Source organism: Artibeus jamaicensis, unplaced genomic scaffold, assembly GCF_021234435.1.
Source record: "Artibeus jamaicensis isolate MK-2021 breed Jamaican fruit bat unplaced genomic scaffold, CSHL_Jam_final scaffold_474, whole genome shotgun sequence".
NCBI classification, from domain to species: Eukaryota; Metazoa; Chordata; class Mammalia; order Chiroptera; family Phyllostomidae; genus Artibeus; species Artibeus jamaicensis.
The window spans coordinates 14,941,227-14,957,989 of NW_026522046.1; the positions used below are offsets into that span (position 1 = coordinate 14,941,227).

Sequence of the window (16,763 nt, forward strand, 5' to 3'; positions counted from 1 at the left end):
GGGTTGGGTAAGAGGAAAAGGAAATTAAATTAGAAAGTGGAAAGGAAAAAATGAAGCTTTTGGTCTGGAAAAGAAAAATCATTCTCCATGCTCCTATTACACAAATGCACTGTTGGCGCCCTGTATTAAAATATAAATTCAGCACAGAGGCAATAAGGCTGGAAGTAACGTGCACAGGCAGAGAGCCAAGAGCCTCGGCTGTTGGCAGCCACTCGGCCCCAAGGGCCCCTGCAACAGAGTCCAAGTTATATCTGTCAGACACTGAGCCACTGAACACTGTTATTTCTTAGTTAAGGACTCTGATGTTGGCTTTGAAATTTCCTTCATTTGGGGAGCCATAAACAAATAGTGATTGCAGAGCAGAGAAGAAGAGAATGTATTCTTACATGCTATGTCTGGTGAGGAATGATTCCAGGTGTAGTATTACTCAAATAAATGCAGATAGTGGGAGATGAAGGATCTCCCCAGCAAAGTGCATTGTTTCTTAAGGCTGTTTATGTTTTCAATGAATATTTTTTAAATCCCCTGTGAGTACTGGAGATATGGCAGTAAAGAAGAAAAATGTTCTTCTGAGACAGAGAGTAAATATGTAAGCAGAAATGAACAAGATAACTTTATATAAAGATTAAAACATAATGAAGGAAACAACCAATTGCATATAAAGGAATAGCTGGAGAAAGAAGGTGAGGTAAAGTCTGCTCAACAGAGAGCTCAGCAAACGCTGCTTAGACAGGTGGCATTTTTTTCCAAGACTGGAATTATAAGGCTTACACAGGAAGAGTGGGAGACATTGTATATTCAAGATAGAAGGAAAAGCAAGTGCACAAGTCCTGAGGCAGGACAGATATTGGCTATTCCAATGACCAGAAAGATATCAAGACTAGACAGTAGAGTGCAAGGGGAGACATATTACGGAAGGAGATGGTAGAAGTACACAAGGATGACTACATAGGGTCTCATAGGCCATGGCCTTGAGTCCTACATTTATTCTAAAAGCAACAAGAAATTCCTGAGGGAGTTCAAAAGAAGTGATATCATCTAATCTGAGACTTTAAAGTAAAGATCACACTAGATGCTATGTGTAGAACGAATTCCAGGAACAGAGTCAGAATAGGAAGACCTGTTAGGAGTCTACTACAGTGCTTCAGGCAAAAAAAATATGGAGGTTCTAAATTAAGGTGAGAAAACAGCGAAGGATGGAGGGGACATATGCACAGAAGTGGCAGGATAATGTCTGCAATTTTATGTCTGCAACAAATAAAAGCCTCAATTTTATTTACTCAGTTATTTAGTAAATACAATTGAAATAATTATCTTTGAACAAAGTCTACCTATTTCAGTTATTATGGATTACTCATAGTAGAGATGCTCATACCAAGCCTATTGGCTTTTATTTCACAAACAAGTGTTTTCCTTTGTTTTGTGTTTTAAGTATGGCTGCTCCATTTTCCATCCCAAAAGACATCAGCTGGAGCTCCTCAGAAGTGGGTGGGCAGGCAGTGTCTCCAAAACCTGGCAAAGTGGGAGCAGTAAGAGGAGGCAACTGATATCCAGGCAACGAAGAAGGAGACCTACACATGTACATACACACATACCCGCACACACAAATAAACAAGCAAACATTAGTTAAGCACTCAGAAATATTTTAACCTGAAGTTACGAAGAAAAATGATCCCACTGACCATGCTAGCAATGGACTTCAAACTCATTCCTGAGGGCTCACATCAGGGACAACTATCTGTCACAAAATAACTCTAAACCATAGACACCTCTCCTTCTGTGTTCCCATAATGCCCATTTGCTTCTCTTCCTCAGGGTGCTTACTGCCTTGTTATTTTCTCTTTCCCCTTCTCCTGCCCCTGCCCCATATTTAGTGCTTCCAGGGCAGCCTTTTAATGCCCTTTTTATCTCTGTGTCTCTGGGATCAAACACAGTGCCTGCACAAAGTAGACACTCAACCCAAGTGTGGGAAGAACCATTGAGTTACAGCTACTAATTTATCTCTCGAAGACACAGCCTGCAACCCAATAACTCAGCAGCTGTTTTATCAGGGGCTAAAGCATCCCCAAGCTTTACAGATTGTAGAAGTACGGCACTGGCTTTTAAAAACTTTTTTAGCCTTTTCACAAAGATGGCGCCCAAAGCGGAGAAGGAAGCCCCTGCGCCTCCCAAAGCCGAAGCCAAGGCAAAGGCTTTGAAGGCGAAGAAAGCAGTGCTAAAAGGCGTCCACAGCCACAAAAAGAAGAAGATCCGCACATCACCCACCTTCGGGAGGCCTAAGACACTGCGGCTCCGAAGGCAGCCTAAATACCCTCGGAAGAGCGCTCCCAGGAGAAACAGGCTTGATCACTATGCCATCATCAAGTTCCCCCTGACTACTGAGTCAGCCATGAAGAAGATAGAAGACAACAATACACTTGTGTTCATTGTGGATGTCAAGGCCAACAAGCACCAGATCAAACAGGCTGTGAAGAAGCTCTATGACATTGATGTGGCCAAGGTCAACACCCTGATCAGGCCTGATGGGGAGAAGAAGGCATATGTTCGACTGGCTCCAGACTATGATGCTTTGGATGTTGCCAACAAAATTGGGATCATCTAAACTGAGTCCAGCTGGCTAATTCTAAATATAAAAATTTCATACTAACAAAAAAAAACCTTTTTTAAACAGGTGCATAGAAAGTTTTAAAGCACTGCTACTTGGCAGACCAGCTAAGGTGGGCTTAGGCAACAGGGCTGATCTAATTGTCATTTTGGTTTTGCCTGGTGTGTTTTATTCTGATGTGCATATTCTGTGCTCCATATGCACTTAAAGATTTAATTAAATGTTTTATTATGGGGAACACAGTGCCAAATATCATCATCATTACCATATTTTTTCCTAGAAACGGCCATTCCCTCATTTAGTTTTGAGATTTTAATACAAATCAAGCTTACATTTAATTGGTAATATTGACTTGGCCATCAACAATAATGTCCTGTTTCTTGTTACAAATAGGCTGTCATTAAAAAGTAAGCTCCATCAGGGCAAAAAATACACCCTGCCCAGCTGAGCCTCAATGGTACTGGACATGGGTAGCTCACCTACAGTGGGTTCGAGCTGAGAGAAAGAAGGAATAGCTACATAAGAAATCTGAAGCAGTGCCTTATGGGCACAGAACACAAAATGGAGCAAAGCAACAACAGAACACAAGGCAGAGCAGTAACGACAACAATAATAATAACAAAGGAAAGAAGGCAAGCATTACTGTGATAATCAAATATTCCATTTCATGACAATCTGATGCCTCAGCACACACTCTACAAAGATTTGTGGTGGTTTTCTTTTTCTTCCTCAAAATGTCCTTTGTTAAACCACACAGGTGGTCAGAGGTCTTCATAGGAAAAAAAATCTCATCCTTGCCTGGCTTTTCAGAGTGAATTGAAATGCAAAATATTTTACATGGTCATTATAGAAAAAAATTTATCTTCAGAATCCAAATTCATATAAATTTTACTTTTCACTAAAATGAGGTTAATTTCCTAAATAAATGAATTCCAAACTTTTGGAAAACAGCAGAATCACCAACCACCCTCATTTTTTCCTTTTGTTTAAAAACTCTTGGCCCTGTAGATGGACTCTCCCCATGTGTGAGGGATGCAAAGCCAGGCTGCCCAGGTGGTTTCGGGTGTGTGAGAGCATGAAGGTGTGTGAAACAGTGGGGACTGGCGTCAAGAGAGGCCCTGGCAGGATGCTGAGACGCCTACCTCTGAGACATTCTTCTTCCCAAAGACCACTTTATGAGGACATATCTATTCCTAAGAGGCCTAGGAATCCGAATCAGAGGGGGCATATATAAGCTTAACAACGACCCAGGGATCCCTCCTCCTGTTCCAGGAACAGCTGCATGTGCAAATACTTCTCATCTCCTTGGCAAGGTTCCATTTGTTCTCCTCTCCTACCTGCTCTGGGCACTTGTCCCTCTAACCCCTCTCTTTTCCCTTCAGCTTTCACTTTGAGGAAATTGAGAAGAAAATTCTAGAAGAGGAGCTCAAGTTTTTTTCAAGAAATAGAACAGGGACTCTTTTGTGAGAGAAAGAGAAGACAGTGAAGGAGTTTTTGTATTATCTTTCTAAGGCTAGGAGACAATATGTCATTTCTTTTTCAGCATAGTTGCTTTAAAGATCATGCCTCAAAGAAAAAAGATGAAAGGGAGAATAAAGACCTTCTCCCTTCACACCTGAAAGGAAGAGTAGAAAATTAAGACCATTGTTGATTAATCAGATTGTCTACTTTTGAAAATTATTATTATAATTGCAATGATCAGACTTCTTTTATTATGCTTTCTTTTTGTCATTGTTTAAAGCTGATTTTGCAACATTTTGCATGCTTTAATGAGAATTATGGGCAATAATTAAATTGTTCTAATGCTGTCATTACATTGATACCCCATGAAAGGGATTTCAGTAAACAAAAATAGGCCTCAAATTAAAAATTACTTTAAAAAAGAACTTTGTCTAATTGCCTAAATATGACACATAAAACAGCATTAAAAATCAATGCACTACACTTTTAAATTGGTAGGATCTTAATTTTAACTAAAACCACATTTGCATGTAAGTAACCAGCTAGATAAAATGCTTAAAATTCAGGGAAAGATAAAAATATCTTTTTTGTCTACATAGAGTCAAAAACTTAGATATTTAAAAGTAGCTAGACTAATGCATAGTACTCAATCTCGACAAAACAAATATTTTAAAACATACTCAGGAGAGCAAAGACAATCCGTATCTGTTGAAAGTGCTGAACTTCCCATGGCATTTTAGTTTTGGCTTGAAAAAGAGGCCCAGCCTTCCTCACTAGCAGCATGTGACTTTGGGTATCACTTAGCAATTAATTTTCAACATATAAAATGGGTGTAATGATATGTGCATTTGATATTCTCAAAATGGGCATTGTAAAATCTTCGGGATTCAATTTGAAAAAAGTAGATGTGTACTTGCTATTCCTCAAGAATTAATGTCCCACTAGAACCTCAGAATTGCGTTCCCCCCAAATCCGTATGTTTGCATACTACCTCTGGAAAGCTTGTATGTGACCTTATTTAGAAAAAGAGTCTTTATAGATATAACTAGCTAAAATGAGGTCATTAGGCAGGCTCTGGCCCATTATGATCAGTGTCCATATAAAAAGGGGTCATTTGAACAGACGGAAACAGAGAGAAAGCTGTGTGCAAAACCCCAGAGAGAAGATAGCCATCTGTAAGCCAAGGAGAGACTCAGAACAGATTTTTCCATACAGCCCTCAGAAGGAACCAACCCTACTGACACTTTGATCTCAGACTTCCAGTCTCTAGAATTATGAGACAAGCATTTTCTCCTGTTTAAAGCATGTGGTTTGTGGAACATTATCAGGGTTTCGCTAGCAAAGAAGCAGGGGCTTTGCAAATGTAATTAAGATGAGGTCGTACTACATTAGAGTGGGCCATAAATCCTATGACTGGTGCCCTTATACTAAGGTCATGTGGAGACTCAGAGATGCTGGAAGACTCACAGGGGGAAAAGCACTATGATAACAGAGGTAGAGACTGAAGTGATGCAGCTACAAGCCAATGACAGCCAAGGGCTGCTGGCCACCACCAGGAGCTAGGAGCGAGGCAGGGAGAGTCTCCTCCTTTCAGGTCTCCAGAAAGAACCAAGCTTGCCAACTCCTTGATTTTGGACGCCTCCACTCCAAAACTATGAGAGAACAAATCTCTGCCCTTTTAAGCCACAGTTTGTGGCAATTTTTTACAGCGGCCCTAGGAAACCAACATAGAAAGTGTTTATATGAAGCTGTCCACTTGTAAAGAGCTCTGTAAAGATTTATGATTACAAAATAATGCCTCCACATCCAGTACAGAGTTTAAGATTATCAAATTCAAAATGCACTTATGATTATTACTAGCAAATTTATGCACTGATGTGACTTTTAAGTTATTTTTCAATTATAGTTGACAGTCAATAATGTTATATTAGTCTCAAGTGTAGAGCATCGTGGTTAGACATTTATGTAACATCCAAAGTGATCTCCCTGATAAGTCTAGTACCCACCTGGCACCATACATAGTTATGGCAATATTATTGACTATATTCCATTTGCTGTACTATTTTCTAACTGCAAATCTGTAGTTCTTAATCTCAACTTTTTACCCAGTTCTCTAAACCTCCTCACACGCTAGAGTTATTTTTAAAGTTGGCCATTTCTTAAACTACTTTAGCACCATGGGGGGAGGAAGAAAAAGAGTATGTATAAGACAAATATTAAAGGCCAAAAGATTACCAACAAAATCTGTAATGGTAAGTAATATATAAATGAATTAAAGCAAAGACTGTATCAACTTATTAAGCTAATTGTGTGCTTGATATATGAAAATAATGCATAAAGAAAATGTTATTATACTGGATAGAAGAAAGGAAAGCAGTTTCTACAAAGGATTTATTTTATGGCACAAGTCTTTTTGCTGATGGCATAGGTCTTAAATGTTTTCAATTTCAACCCAAGTTTCTATAAGAAAAAGTATTTATTCTCTGGGAAAAGGAGTTGGACAACCATAATGGTCTTTTAATCATCTGCTTCAGGAGACTATCTCTGCCTGTCAGTAAACAATGGAGCAATTGATGTTGTTGTTTTAGAACTTTACAACCCTTTAGATCTACTTCATTTCAGAGTTTCAACTTAAACAGTTCAGCTTTGAGATGACTTAACCCCATCTGTCCAAGGCTACTAACACAAATACGAAGAAAAACCACTTGTTCATCTTGTTTCCCATTTTTCTTTAAACTCAAAGCAAACTAGATGTGATTTTTCTAAGAGCAAATTAGCTGCCATTTCCAGTGTGACCTGGAATCCTACATAAACAGTTGCTGTTTTGTTATTTTGTTTTATCCCTTCTGTTCTAAAATAATCTCCTCAAAGGAAATACAGCTGGTCATCACACAAATTCTGTATCTTTGGGCAAAATACTTAACCTCTTAAGTCCTCCATTTCTGCATTTGTGGCATGGGAATAAGGACCTCAATTAAATTAGTAAGACTAAATGTCTAGAACACATTAATAAGAGTTCACTAGTTGTAATTCTATCACCATGCCCATTAATATTACACATGAAACAACTAAAACAGGAGCAATTAGAAGAGAGTAGAACTCCACTACCATTTCTACCCATGTACTGATGGACTCTGCCTAGTTATGTGCTAATCCAAATGATCTATCTATGATCTTTTTAAATCAAAACCTTCCACTGTGAACTATGCCCCATCTTTCTTTCAGGATATTATTCTAGCAGGCTACCACCTTTCTCCTATATTTTTCATTGTTCCTTTCCTTCTATATACAAACACTGATTTATGTCTTCTGTCTTAGCTACATCCTCAAAAACAGCCTCTATTGTTCTTGTGCTCCCATGTTTTTCTACTCTTTTTTATAACAAAATTCCTTAAAATGGCTATATTTATACTCAGTAACTCCAAACTTTCTCCCATTCAATCACAGCCCCACCCCATGTGCCACACCCAATCACCCCACAAAAGTTCAGTGACCAGAGTTGATCACTATATTTTATTTTTATGCATCTTCTTTATTTCACTTCCAGGACAACAACAACAAAAACTATTGGTTTATCCCTGGTTGGTGTAGCTCAGTGGATTGAGTGTGGGCCTGCAAACCAAAGAATTATGGTTCAGTTCCCAGTCAGGGCACATGCCTGGGTTGCAGGCCACATTTCCAGCAGGGGATGCATGAGAGACAACCACACATTGATGGATCTCTCCCTCTATTCCTTTCTCTCTAACAATAAATAAATAAAGTCTTAAAAAAATTATTGGTTTACTTCTCATCTCAAAAGGCATCTCCACTGCCTTCCCTTCTCTCCCCCCATACCTCTTCATGTTGGAATGTCCCGTGGCTTAGTCTTTGGTATCTTTTTTCCCAATTTCTTTTATTCTTACTCAGCCTCCTGGCTTCAAGTCCTCATCTTCTATATCACAATGACTCCCAAGTTTGTATCTCCACCTAGACCTCACTCCTGAACTTCAAACTGGTTCCTAGATATCCACAGCTGGATATCTAAGAGTTATGTGAACTTAAACATGCCCAAAACTAAGCATCATCTTTCTACTGTGCCTCCCAACTAAACCATTTTACCCTCTGTTTTTTCTATCTGAATTGATGGTAAATCTGTTCTTCTAGGCACTCAGTCTGCTCTTAATACATCACGCTAGATGATCTCTTCAACATAAACTCAGATTATTTGAATCTCATCCCTTCTCTCTTTCTATGTTTTCCAGGTGTGCTGTACCACTAGATGTTCCAGGTGTACTGGAACATTTTCTCCATTTTCCAGGTGTACTGCACCACTAGAAGTTCCTTAAACACCCAAGAGGGACTCTCACCTCAGTGCCTTTGCTCCAGCTGTCCCCAGATACCCACTTCATTTCTTTCCCAGTGAGGACTATTCTGATTATTATATCTAAATTTATCTTCACCCTCCACACCACCACTCCTGGATCTCTATACTCTGTTTATTTTTCACCCACCTTTTAAAAGTGGTTGTTTATTGTCTATACTTGTCTCCACACATTAGGATGTAAGCTCTAGAAGGGCAATATTTTCTTTAGGGTTTTGCTTTTCATTTGCTTCGCTGATATATTTCTGGGATCTAGAGCAGTAATCTAGTTGGCACAGTGTAAGGACTTAATAAATATTTATTAAATGAGTAAGTTCATTAATTAAAATATAAAAGCAAGAAAAAAGAACATGCTAGACTATAATATTTAAAAAATCCTAAACACGTTGATAGTGATAGGAGTCATTTTTATACATGTATAATTGTGGAAAAACCATTGTCTATTCAACAAACAACCAAATAAATCTTAAAATCTGTAGAAAAATTTTTTAATGAATTAAATATTATTTTAGGTAAAGACTACCAAACATATCATATGAAAAGAAAATGCTTATGAAAATTAGTAATAAAATGCTCAATAAGTCAGTAAGTGTACCAGGGACATCTAGAGATCTTTATATTCTGTACACTAAAAATTAAGGTATATGAAAAAATAACAATTTCTTGACATTGCAAAACTAAAAATTAACTCTGTATCCATCTCAAAAGAACTATGCAAATAACAGTCAAATTACTGGGGGAATACAAAGTTATACAACTAGAGGGTATTCATGAGTCAGTCAATTTGTCTCTGAATTCTCTGCCTCTCTTGTACCTCCTTTTCATATTTACTGCCTAACATGTGACCATTGTACCATCTGTTGACAACTCTCACAAGAAAGCAAACCAGAGGGGAAAAAAATGAAACATAAGCAAATTAAAGCTTCTCTTGATATCAGCCAGGAGACTACATTGGACTCTTGGTCCAGACAGTGAAAAAAAATGCAAGCTATTTAAAAATATTCACTAAAATTAGTACAGGAAAGGTTTCCTGGAAATCAGTTGCTAATATTAGCTGACCCAATTCAATTGAGGTGAGCATTAAATCTGTCTTAAATAGAGTCAAGTGATAAAATGAAAAGAATTCACAATATATTTAAATGTGCAAATGAAGAAAGAAAAACGAGAGGATAAGAGGGTGGAGAGATATAAGCCTCTAACATAGAAATTATCTACAGGAAGAAATTTAACATAATGGAAAAGCATCTAATATAAGCAAAAACTGGAAACAAATCTGACTCCACCACTTACTACCAGTAGGAAACGGGTCAAAACACTTAACTCATAACCTACTTTCTTATCTGTATAGTAAGAATAGCAGTAAATTTTTCTCATAAACTTTTTGTAATAAATTATGTCTGGACAAATTCCAGCTTCTATCACATGTTATTAGCCTACTTGGCCAATTGATGATAGTCTTCTCATTTTAAGCCTTCTCTTTTCTTTCCATTTTACAAAGATAAAACCCTAAAGAAATATCTAGAGAGTAATTAACATATAGCCAAAACTATCATGGGAAAAATAAAAAGCTAGTTGAAAAACTGCAACTGGGACCTATTTTAAATGAAAGGCAGCCTACTGGCAAAAATATGTTTTTCTTCAATTGCACAGGAAAATATAAAAGCTCTAATTAAAAACTATGGCAAGGCATCTCTCGGAGCAGGAAGAAGATTTTCTTCCATCTATACAGACTAAAGTGCAAAAAATGCTTTGCTCTTTGAAAACTTAGTTGAAAGTAAGTTCTATGATGAGAAGGATCTTTGTTTCATTCATTACCAACTCCCTTGAATAGTGCAGGACTTATAATAGCCAATTAAGAAATAGTTTTGAATGAATACAATATGCACTTGGCACAGGGGTGGGGTCCGTCTGCCTCTGCAGGTGACCATATACAATTAAAAAAGTAATAACAAGGCAGAACTTAACAACTACATTACTCACACCTACATAAAATGCAACATAACTATTCCTATGGTTTATGAGCTATCGTTTATAAACCCTAGAATTTTGTGGAAAAACTGCATAGTCCATATGCAATATCTGTTAATATAGGAACAAAGATAAAGTGTCTAATATTTTCTTGAACCAAGATAGTATGATCTTGAAGTGACCAGAGCATAGACTCTTTATAATAGAGAAGGAAAAAATGTTAATGTCTGGAGAAAATTTTCTACTCCTCTGCTTAAAAGTCAAGCTCTAAACTTTAGCTTTATTTATTTTAAAAAGACCATGTAAAAACTAAAATTTAAATTCTTTGTTATTTAGATGTGAGATGACATAAGACAACTATAAGCAGAACTTATTTAATATTAGCGGGATATAATTTTTTAGAAACGTTTGCTATAAAAACACCATAGATATGGGCTATAAATGACACAGAATAAGGCAGTGATCTGTAGACATTGTCCTCAGGCTAATTATGAATCAGTTCAAAATTTACCAAAAGAAATAGCACAGCCTACTCTCCTCTTTGCCAACTCTCTCATCAAGCAGATAGAGCTGACAATCCAAAGAATAATGAAAAAGAATTCTCTAATGAATCTATCCCCCTCTGACGTTGTGTTAGAAGAAAGGTCACTTTCTCGCTTCCTAGCTTATCTTTTGGTGCCCTTCTCATTTTTTGATTGTTGATATTTTTATGTATTATGCTGCATTTATGCATTCTTCAGTAGTATCTTTATTTATGACTCTGTGAATCAACAGCTCTGTGATAAGAGGTGAAAGTCACTTAGCTAATTACACATACTTGAAAAGCTGCATAATAATAACCACTGCAGTATTGTACATTAGTTGAAGGGATGTAAATTACTCCAGTTATTCTCATTTGAGGCAAAACAAGGGACTTTGTTTTGGTTGTTTAAAACACCCTTCCTTTTTTTTTCTTTTTTTAAATTTATTTATTTTTATTGATATGCCATTACAGTTGTTCTATTCCCCCCCTTCATTCCCCTCTACCCTACCCTCCCATTCCCACCATTACCCCCCTTTAGTTTATGACCATGTTACTCAAGTTCTTTAGATTCTATATTTCCCATACTATTCTTGCCCCCCATCTATTTTCTATCTACTGTCCAGGCTACTTATTTTCTGTACCTTCTCCCCCCTTCTCCTCCTTCCACTCCCCTGTTGCTAACCCACCTTGAGATCTTCATTTCTATGTTTCCACTCCTGATCTAGCTGTCCTTTCAGTTTGCTTTTGTTAAAACACCCTTCTTAGTTGCCCGCATATCCACCTTCTTAAGTATACTACAGTTTTAACCCACGCCATGGTATTAATAATAAAATAAGGTTGAATCCCATTCTACCAGTATGCCCAAAGACATAAGAACAAAAACAAAACAAAATTCAATTCAGTGCAAATACTTCTGATCTGCAGTCAAGAATTTTTTCACATGAAGCTTCTTCCACACAATACAATCCCGGTAAAACAGAACAGGTTAGTCACCCCCCATCCACAAGTATCATTGTAATGAAATCCGACTTGGTCCAGCAGGAGATCAGAAGCACATAGAGAGACAGAATGTACAGCACTAAAATATTAAGATGACTTCTGTATGAAGATTGGAAATTCTACAAAGTTATGAATAAGGTCAAAATAACACAAGATGATTTACTGCCATAGAAAATCATAATCTTCTATGAGTGATTCCCTGGATGTTATATAAAAATGAAGTGTGGACAAGCTAGATTCAGATGCAAGCCTGCAGCTGTCAGTGTCTACATTTGCTCAATCTGGCTAGAGGATGATTTGAAGGTTGATTTAATTGTAGCTTCTGAATCATGTTCTTCTCTGTGTTTTAAAATGTTTAACATAAATATAAAAATGTTAAAGTAATTTTAAGACTGTAAATATTTAGTAGAAAAATCTGCAAAATCTCATTCTCTTCTGGGAGAGTAACTAAAAAATGAAAAGACTATCTGGGAAAAATACCATTACTTAATATTAAAAGTTGCCCAATAGTTGTATCAAATTTAACCTTATCTGAGAAAGTTCATAGGGTATTCACAAGGAGCTAAAAACAAACAAAAAACTAAGTCCATGACTGAATTCATCAGTTTTAAGAGGAATAGAAATCTCTGTAGAGAAGAGTTCAGAGCTCAAAAGTTTACCACTTGGGATGGAAGCCTTGTTTGGGCTCCTTACAGATAATGTAATAGCCTAAGTATTTTTTCCTCAACACACAACTCAAAGGAGAGATTCAAGTCCTACGGATGCTACCAGCACCAGAACACAAGGCACCACCAGTGAGCTTTGTAAATCTCATCTACTCAGCTAAACCATCTGTCTATGCCTCAACAGCCTTTATGAAATTCTACATATTACCTAACCATTCACTTCCCAACATCAGCAAATCAGCCTTTGGGAGAGTATCTTGTTCTTCCTCTGAAAGCTTTTTCCCATTGTTTTATTTCCACTTTTATACATACCTCCTTTTCTACATATTTTCTTGCCGGGTTTTCTGGCACATTCCTTGGATATTCTTTTTACTGAAAAATGAATAGAAGACTAGAAAATAACATGGCGCTCCATCACAGACCGCCGGAGCATGCAACGCCACTGTCTAACTTAATATGCTCCTGTTTTTACTGAGTGCGAAAGATCCCCAATTTGTTGAGCCTGCACATGCAATGGAGAGATGTTGATGCATCTTCTCAGAAGTCATACGGTAGGAAATGGAAATTAGAAGCCCATTTCTACCTATATATACGTGCTGTGAAGGAAAGAAAATGAGTAGGCACAGGAAAAAAATAAGAACAGGTACACCAACACACATAAACAAAAAAAGCAGCATGCACGCATGTAAAATATGTCTACATGCCAACAGGAAAAGCCATGCATGCTACCAGTACACATGAAGTAATATTGTTAAAACTTAGAGTAGAAAAGAAAAATATAAATATATCTCCCTGGTTTTCCTGCAGTGAACTCACCATCCTCAGTTGGGACATATATGTTTAAATACAGGCAATCTTCACTCTGGTCTTGTACGTATGATGAAACCACATCCAAGTTATTAGTAAACCACACAGGAAGCATGACTTCTGGCAATCGGCCATCAATGATATTCTGGGGACACACTGGAGCAAACTGCGTGGCGTTCCTGACATCTGACCAGGGAGTTGGTGGTTCTGGAGGCTGAAAACGATGTTCCCCTGTTGGTGGTGCTGCATATGGAACCCCAAGAAACTGAATAACAGGCCCCAAAATTTCATTATTGAGTTCTTTCTTAATCCCTCTTATCTTGCCAAAGTTGGTAGTCACCAGTGGATCTGCATCATCCAGTTTTTGAGAGATCACCTGGGCAGCCTGGAGCAAACATCCCAACACACAGAGAGTCAAGGATGCACCCGATCTCCTGTGTGCCAAGCATGCCATCACCGCTCTCCAAACATAATTTGGCCACGTGTATCTGGGTAGTGCCATGGTCCCACATTAGTTGTCCAGTTGTCTGGTTACAGTGAGGCAAAGTATTTGTATCCACTTGAAAGAGACCTTATAATGGCAGAATACAACTCCTTTCTTAAAGGTGAGCTTGTCGAGAAAAGCTCAGAAAGCTCTTCTTGCGGCCAGGATCTCCCATTGATTTCACAGGTGTTGAAGGAGCATCTTCAATCATCACTAGTTATCAGACCATATCCTATTGACCATTCTGTATTCCACAGTCGCCATGCAGTGAGAGTGGCCATTGACTGTGGATCTCCCTCTTATAAATCAAATCCAGTTAGCTGCAGGTCTATATCCTAGAGAAAATGAAAATAACTCATTAGTACAGACAAGTTAAAATAGACAGAGTGATAACTAGCTGTTTTACAAGCTACAGGATACATTAATAGTGGCTAGAGTCAAGTAAGTTAAATACTACTATAGGAAAATGAGAGTTTGACATGACATGACAAGAGAAATACCTATTAGACTGAGACACTCCTCTGCCAACTTTATAGACTTCTAAGTGGAATCAGGCCTTGTCAGAAATACAGTTTCAAGAGTATTTCACAGAACAGCATTTTTAAAAGTTATGTGTGAAATTTCCCCTTTATTGATTTCCCTTCAGTCACTTCAAAAAGCCACACAACTATCAGCAAACATGCTCAAAATTAGAATTCAATAGCATAAAACCTTTTAAAAAATATTGATACAAAATTGGTACGACATAAACATAATCTTCAAGAATGAGTAAAGAACAAACAAAAAGTGGTCCTCAATCCTGTGCTATGCAGGAAAAACAAAGCTAAAGTTATAACAGGAAAACTACTATTAGATGAACTATGATCATTTAAATACAACTACCTAATAAGGTAAAACTCCTTGCTAGTTCTCAAAAGTCTGCTATATATAATCATTAGCTACAGGCCCCTCACCTTAAATTAAGGTTCAAAAATTTTAAACACAAAGCAGCTTTAGACACAATGTGAAAAGAGACAGAGCTTGGCATCATTTTTGTAGGGAGTTTTTTAACCATCTAGCAATACAGAATCGATATTAGTAAATTTACAATGTGAAAGTTAATTTCCAAGTCAAAGTCGACATATTTTAAATTACAAATTTTGTTCTCACTATTTGTTAGAAATCAGAGAAAGAAAACAAGAAAAGGGCTGCTCAGTAAGTTAAAAGAACAATCACATGTAATCATGGCATCATGCATATTAACACTGATCAAACATCTAACATTGTTTACCCAGCTCAACTTAAAATGCATCAGAATAAAATGAAACATTCGATGCAGTGCAATTCACAGTGTAGTGTTACATTAACTGCAAAATAGCATACAACTCAACAAATCTGTCTTTTCTTATTCAAGCAACCTTTTAAAGTGCTCACTTTGAAAATAATAGTGTTGATATGTATGACAGATGCTTCCGTCATATTATGGAAAGATGCCTGAAGATGTGCTGGTCTGGCAGTGAGGCTGCCCTGACTGTGTTGTTGAAAAGGTGATTGTAGACACTGGAGAGGGCAGCAAGAGATTTGGTTCAGGCCCCGTGTTCCTTTAGCTCTGAACAATCCATCACAGAAGGCAGTAAGAAGATAAATGTCTTTCTTCAAAGATACTTCAGTGTTAATTCGCATACCTTTGCTGTGAAAGCACATTATCATACAAAAGAGAGGCTTAGACCTATCCCATTCCTGTCCTAGAATTCACGTATTGAGGATTTAGCTGCACAAACCCATTTCTGTCTGGAGTATATCATGCTTATTCTTGTGCAGAATCGGGGTGGTTCACAGCATGGTGGAGTCTTTCCTGGTAACACTGTGGTGTTAAAAAGCACGCTTTTTGTACCTAAAATAAGGAGCCCGTGGGGAGGCCTGAAAAGTCTCCATCAGGCTAGTTTTTAAGTAAAACAATTTCTAAAAGTTATTCTTTACATACTTCTTATTTCATTAGTATTTCATTTGTTCAGTTATTAACAAAGTGACACTTCTTTTTGTATTTACGAATCCTTACCTGTATTAAAAATAAAAGGTATCCTGCTTCCCACCGATGTTCCACTTAACACAGACTGTGAAGGATACAAGTTGTGTATGCCACTGCCACGGCGAATTTTCACATTCTAATAATGCTTAGTGTCTGAGGTTACAAAAATGTCCCATTTTTTTCAATGGACTTAATGTATGGGGAACTACAATATTGACCCCAAAGATCTTTCAGAAGCTACCATTATAATAACAGTCATCCAAGTCTATTGTGAAAATTTGGCTTCTTTAAATAACTGAAATTAAAAATATACATAGATGTATTTTTTCCTACTTCTGGGTCCTTCCTTGGCACATGTCAAAGCCCTAGTTTTATGCATTTACCTCTCATCTACAACAACCTTATCACGTAAGCCCAACATTATCCCCTTTTCACTCAGGAGGAACCGAGAGTGAATCAGGTTAAATACCTCGGCCAAGGTCTCCCAGCTGATTAGCTGATCAATAGCAGATCCAGGAGCCCAGTGACATCTGATTTAAAGGCCATCCTCTTGATCATGGTACATGATACAGTCTTTCACTCTGCAATTAGCACTTTAAAAAATGGTCCTAACACGCTTAAAATTAAATTGTGAGAGTATTTTAAGTTCCTTCAGAAGATGGAGTCTAGGTAAATACTCTGACAATTTTACCGAAACAGGTTTACTGGGTTCTTAATGAAAGTTTAGATTTTATTCTGTTACATTTTTTACCTTTTCAACTTTACATTGAATGCAGTGATTGGCTGTTTATGTTAAAATAATGAGCAACCAAAAAAAATTGCTACTACATAACAGCCTAAATGTCCACTAATAGATAATGATAAATAAATTACAATATATTCA

General features: G+C 37.4%; 2 protein-coding genes across 7 annotated transcripts in view; one reads left to right on the forward strand and one right to left on the reverse strand.

Moving 5' to 3' along the window:
• The window catches only part of NLGN1 (neuroligin 1), a 629,293-nt gene extending 615,403 nt beyond the window's left edge, over positions 1–13,890 (reverse strand). For 3 of the 6 annotated variants that reach the window (XM_053657567.1, XM_053657566.1, XM_053657564.1), the window contains exon 1: positions 13,398–13,890. In XM_053657567.1, the coding sequence (XP_053513542.1) occupies positions 13,398–13,890 (493 nt within the window). Of the gene's footprint in view, positions 1–12,893; positions 12,954–13,397 lie in introns of all 6 variants that reach the window. The other 3 variants (XM_053657563.1, XM_053657565.1, XM_053657568.1) reach the window with 2 other exon arrangements.
• Positions 2,132–2,650, forward strand: LOC119043460 (60S ribosomal protein L23a-like). Its single transcript, XM_037137493.2, has one exon. It carries the CDS (start codon positions 2,132–2,134, stop codon positions 2,600–2,602), a length of 471 nt encoding a protein of 156 aa, XP_036993388.2. The 3' UTR covers positions 2,603–2,650.
• Positions 13,891–16,763: the final 2,873 nt, after the last annotated feature.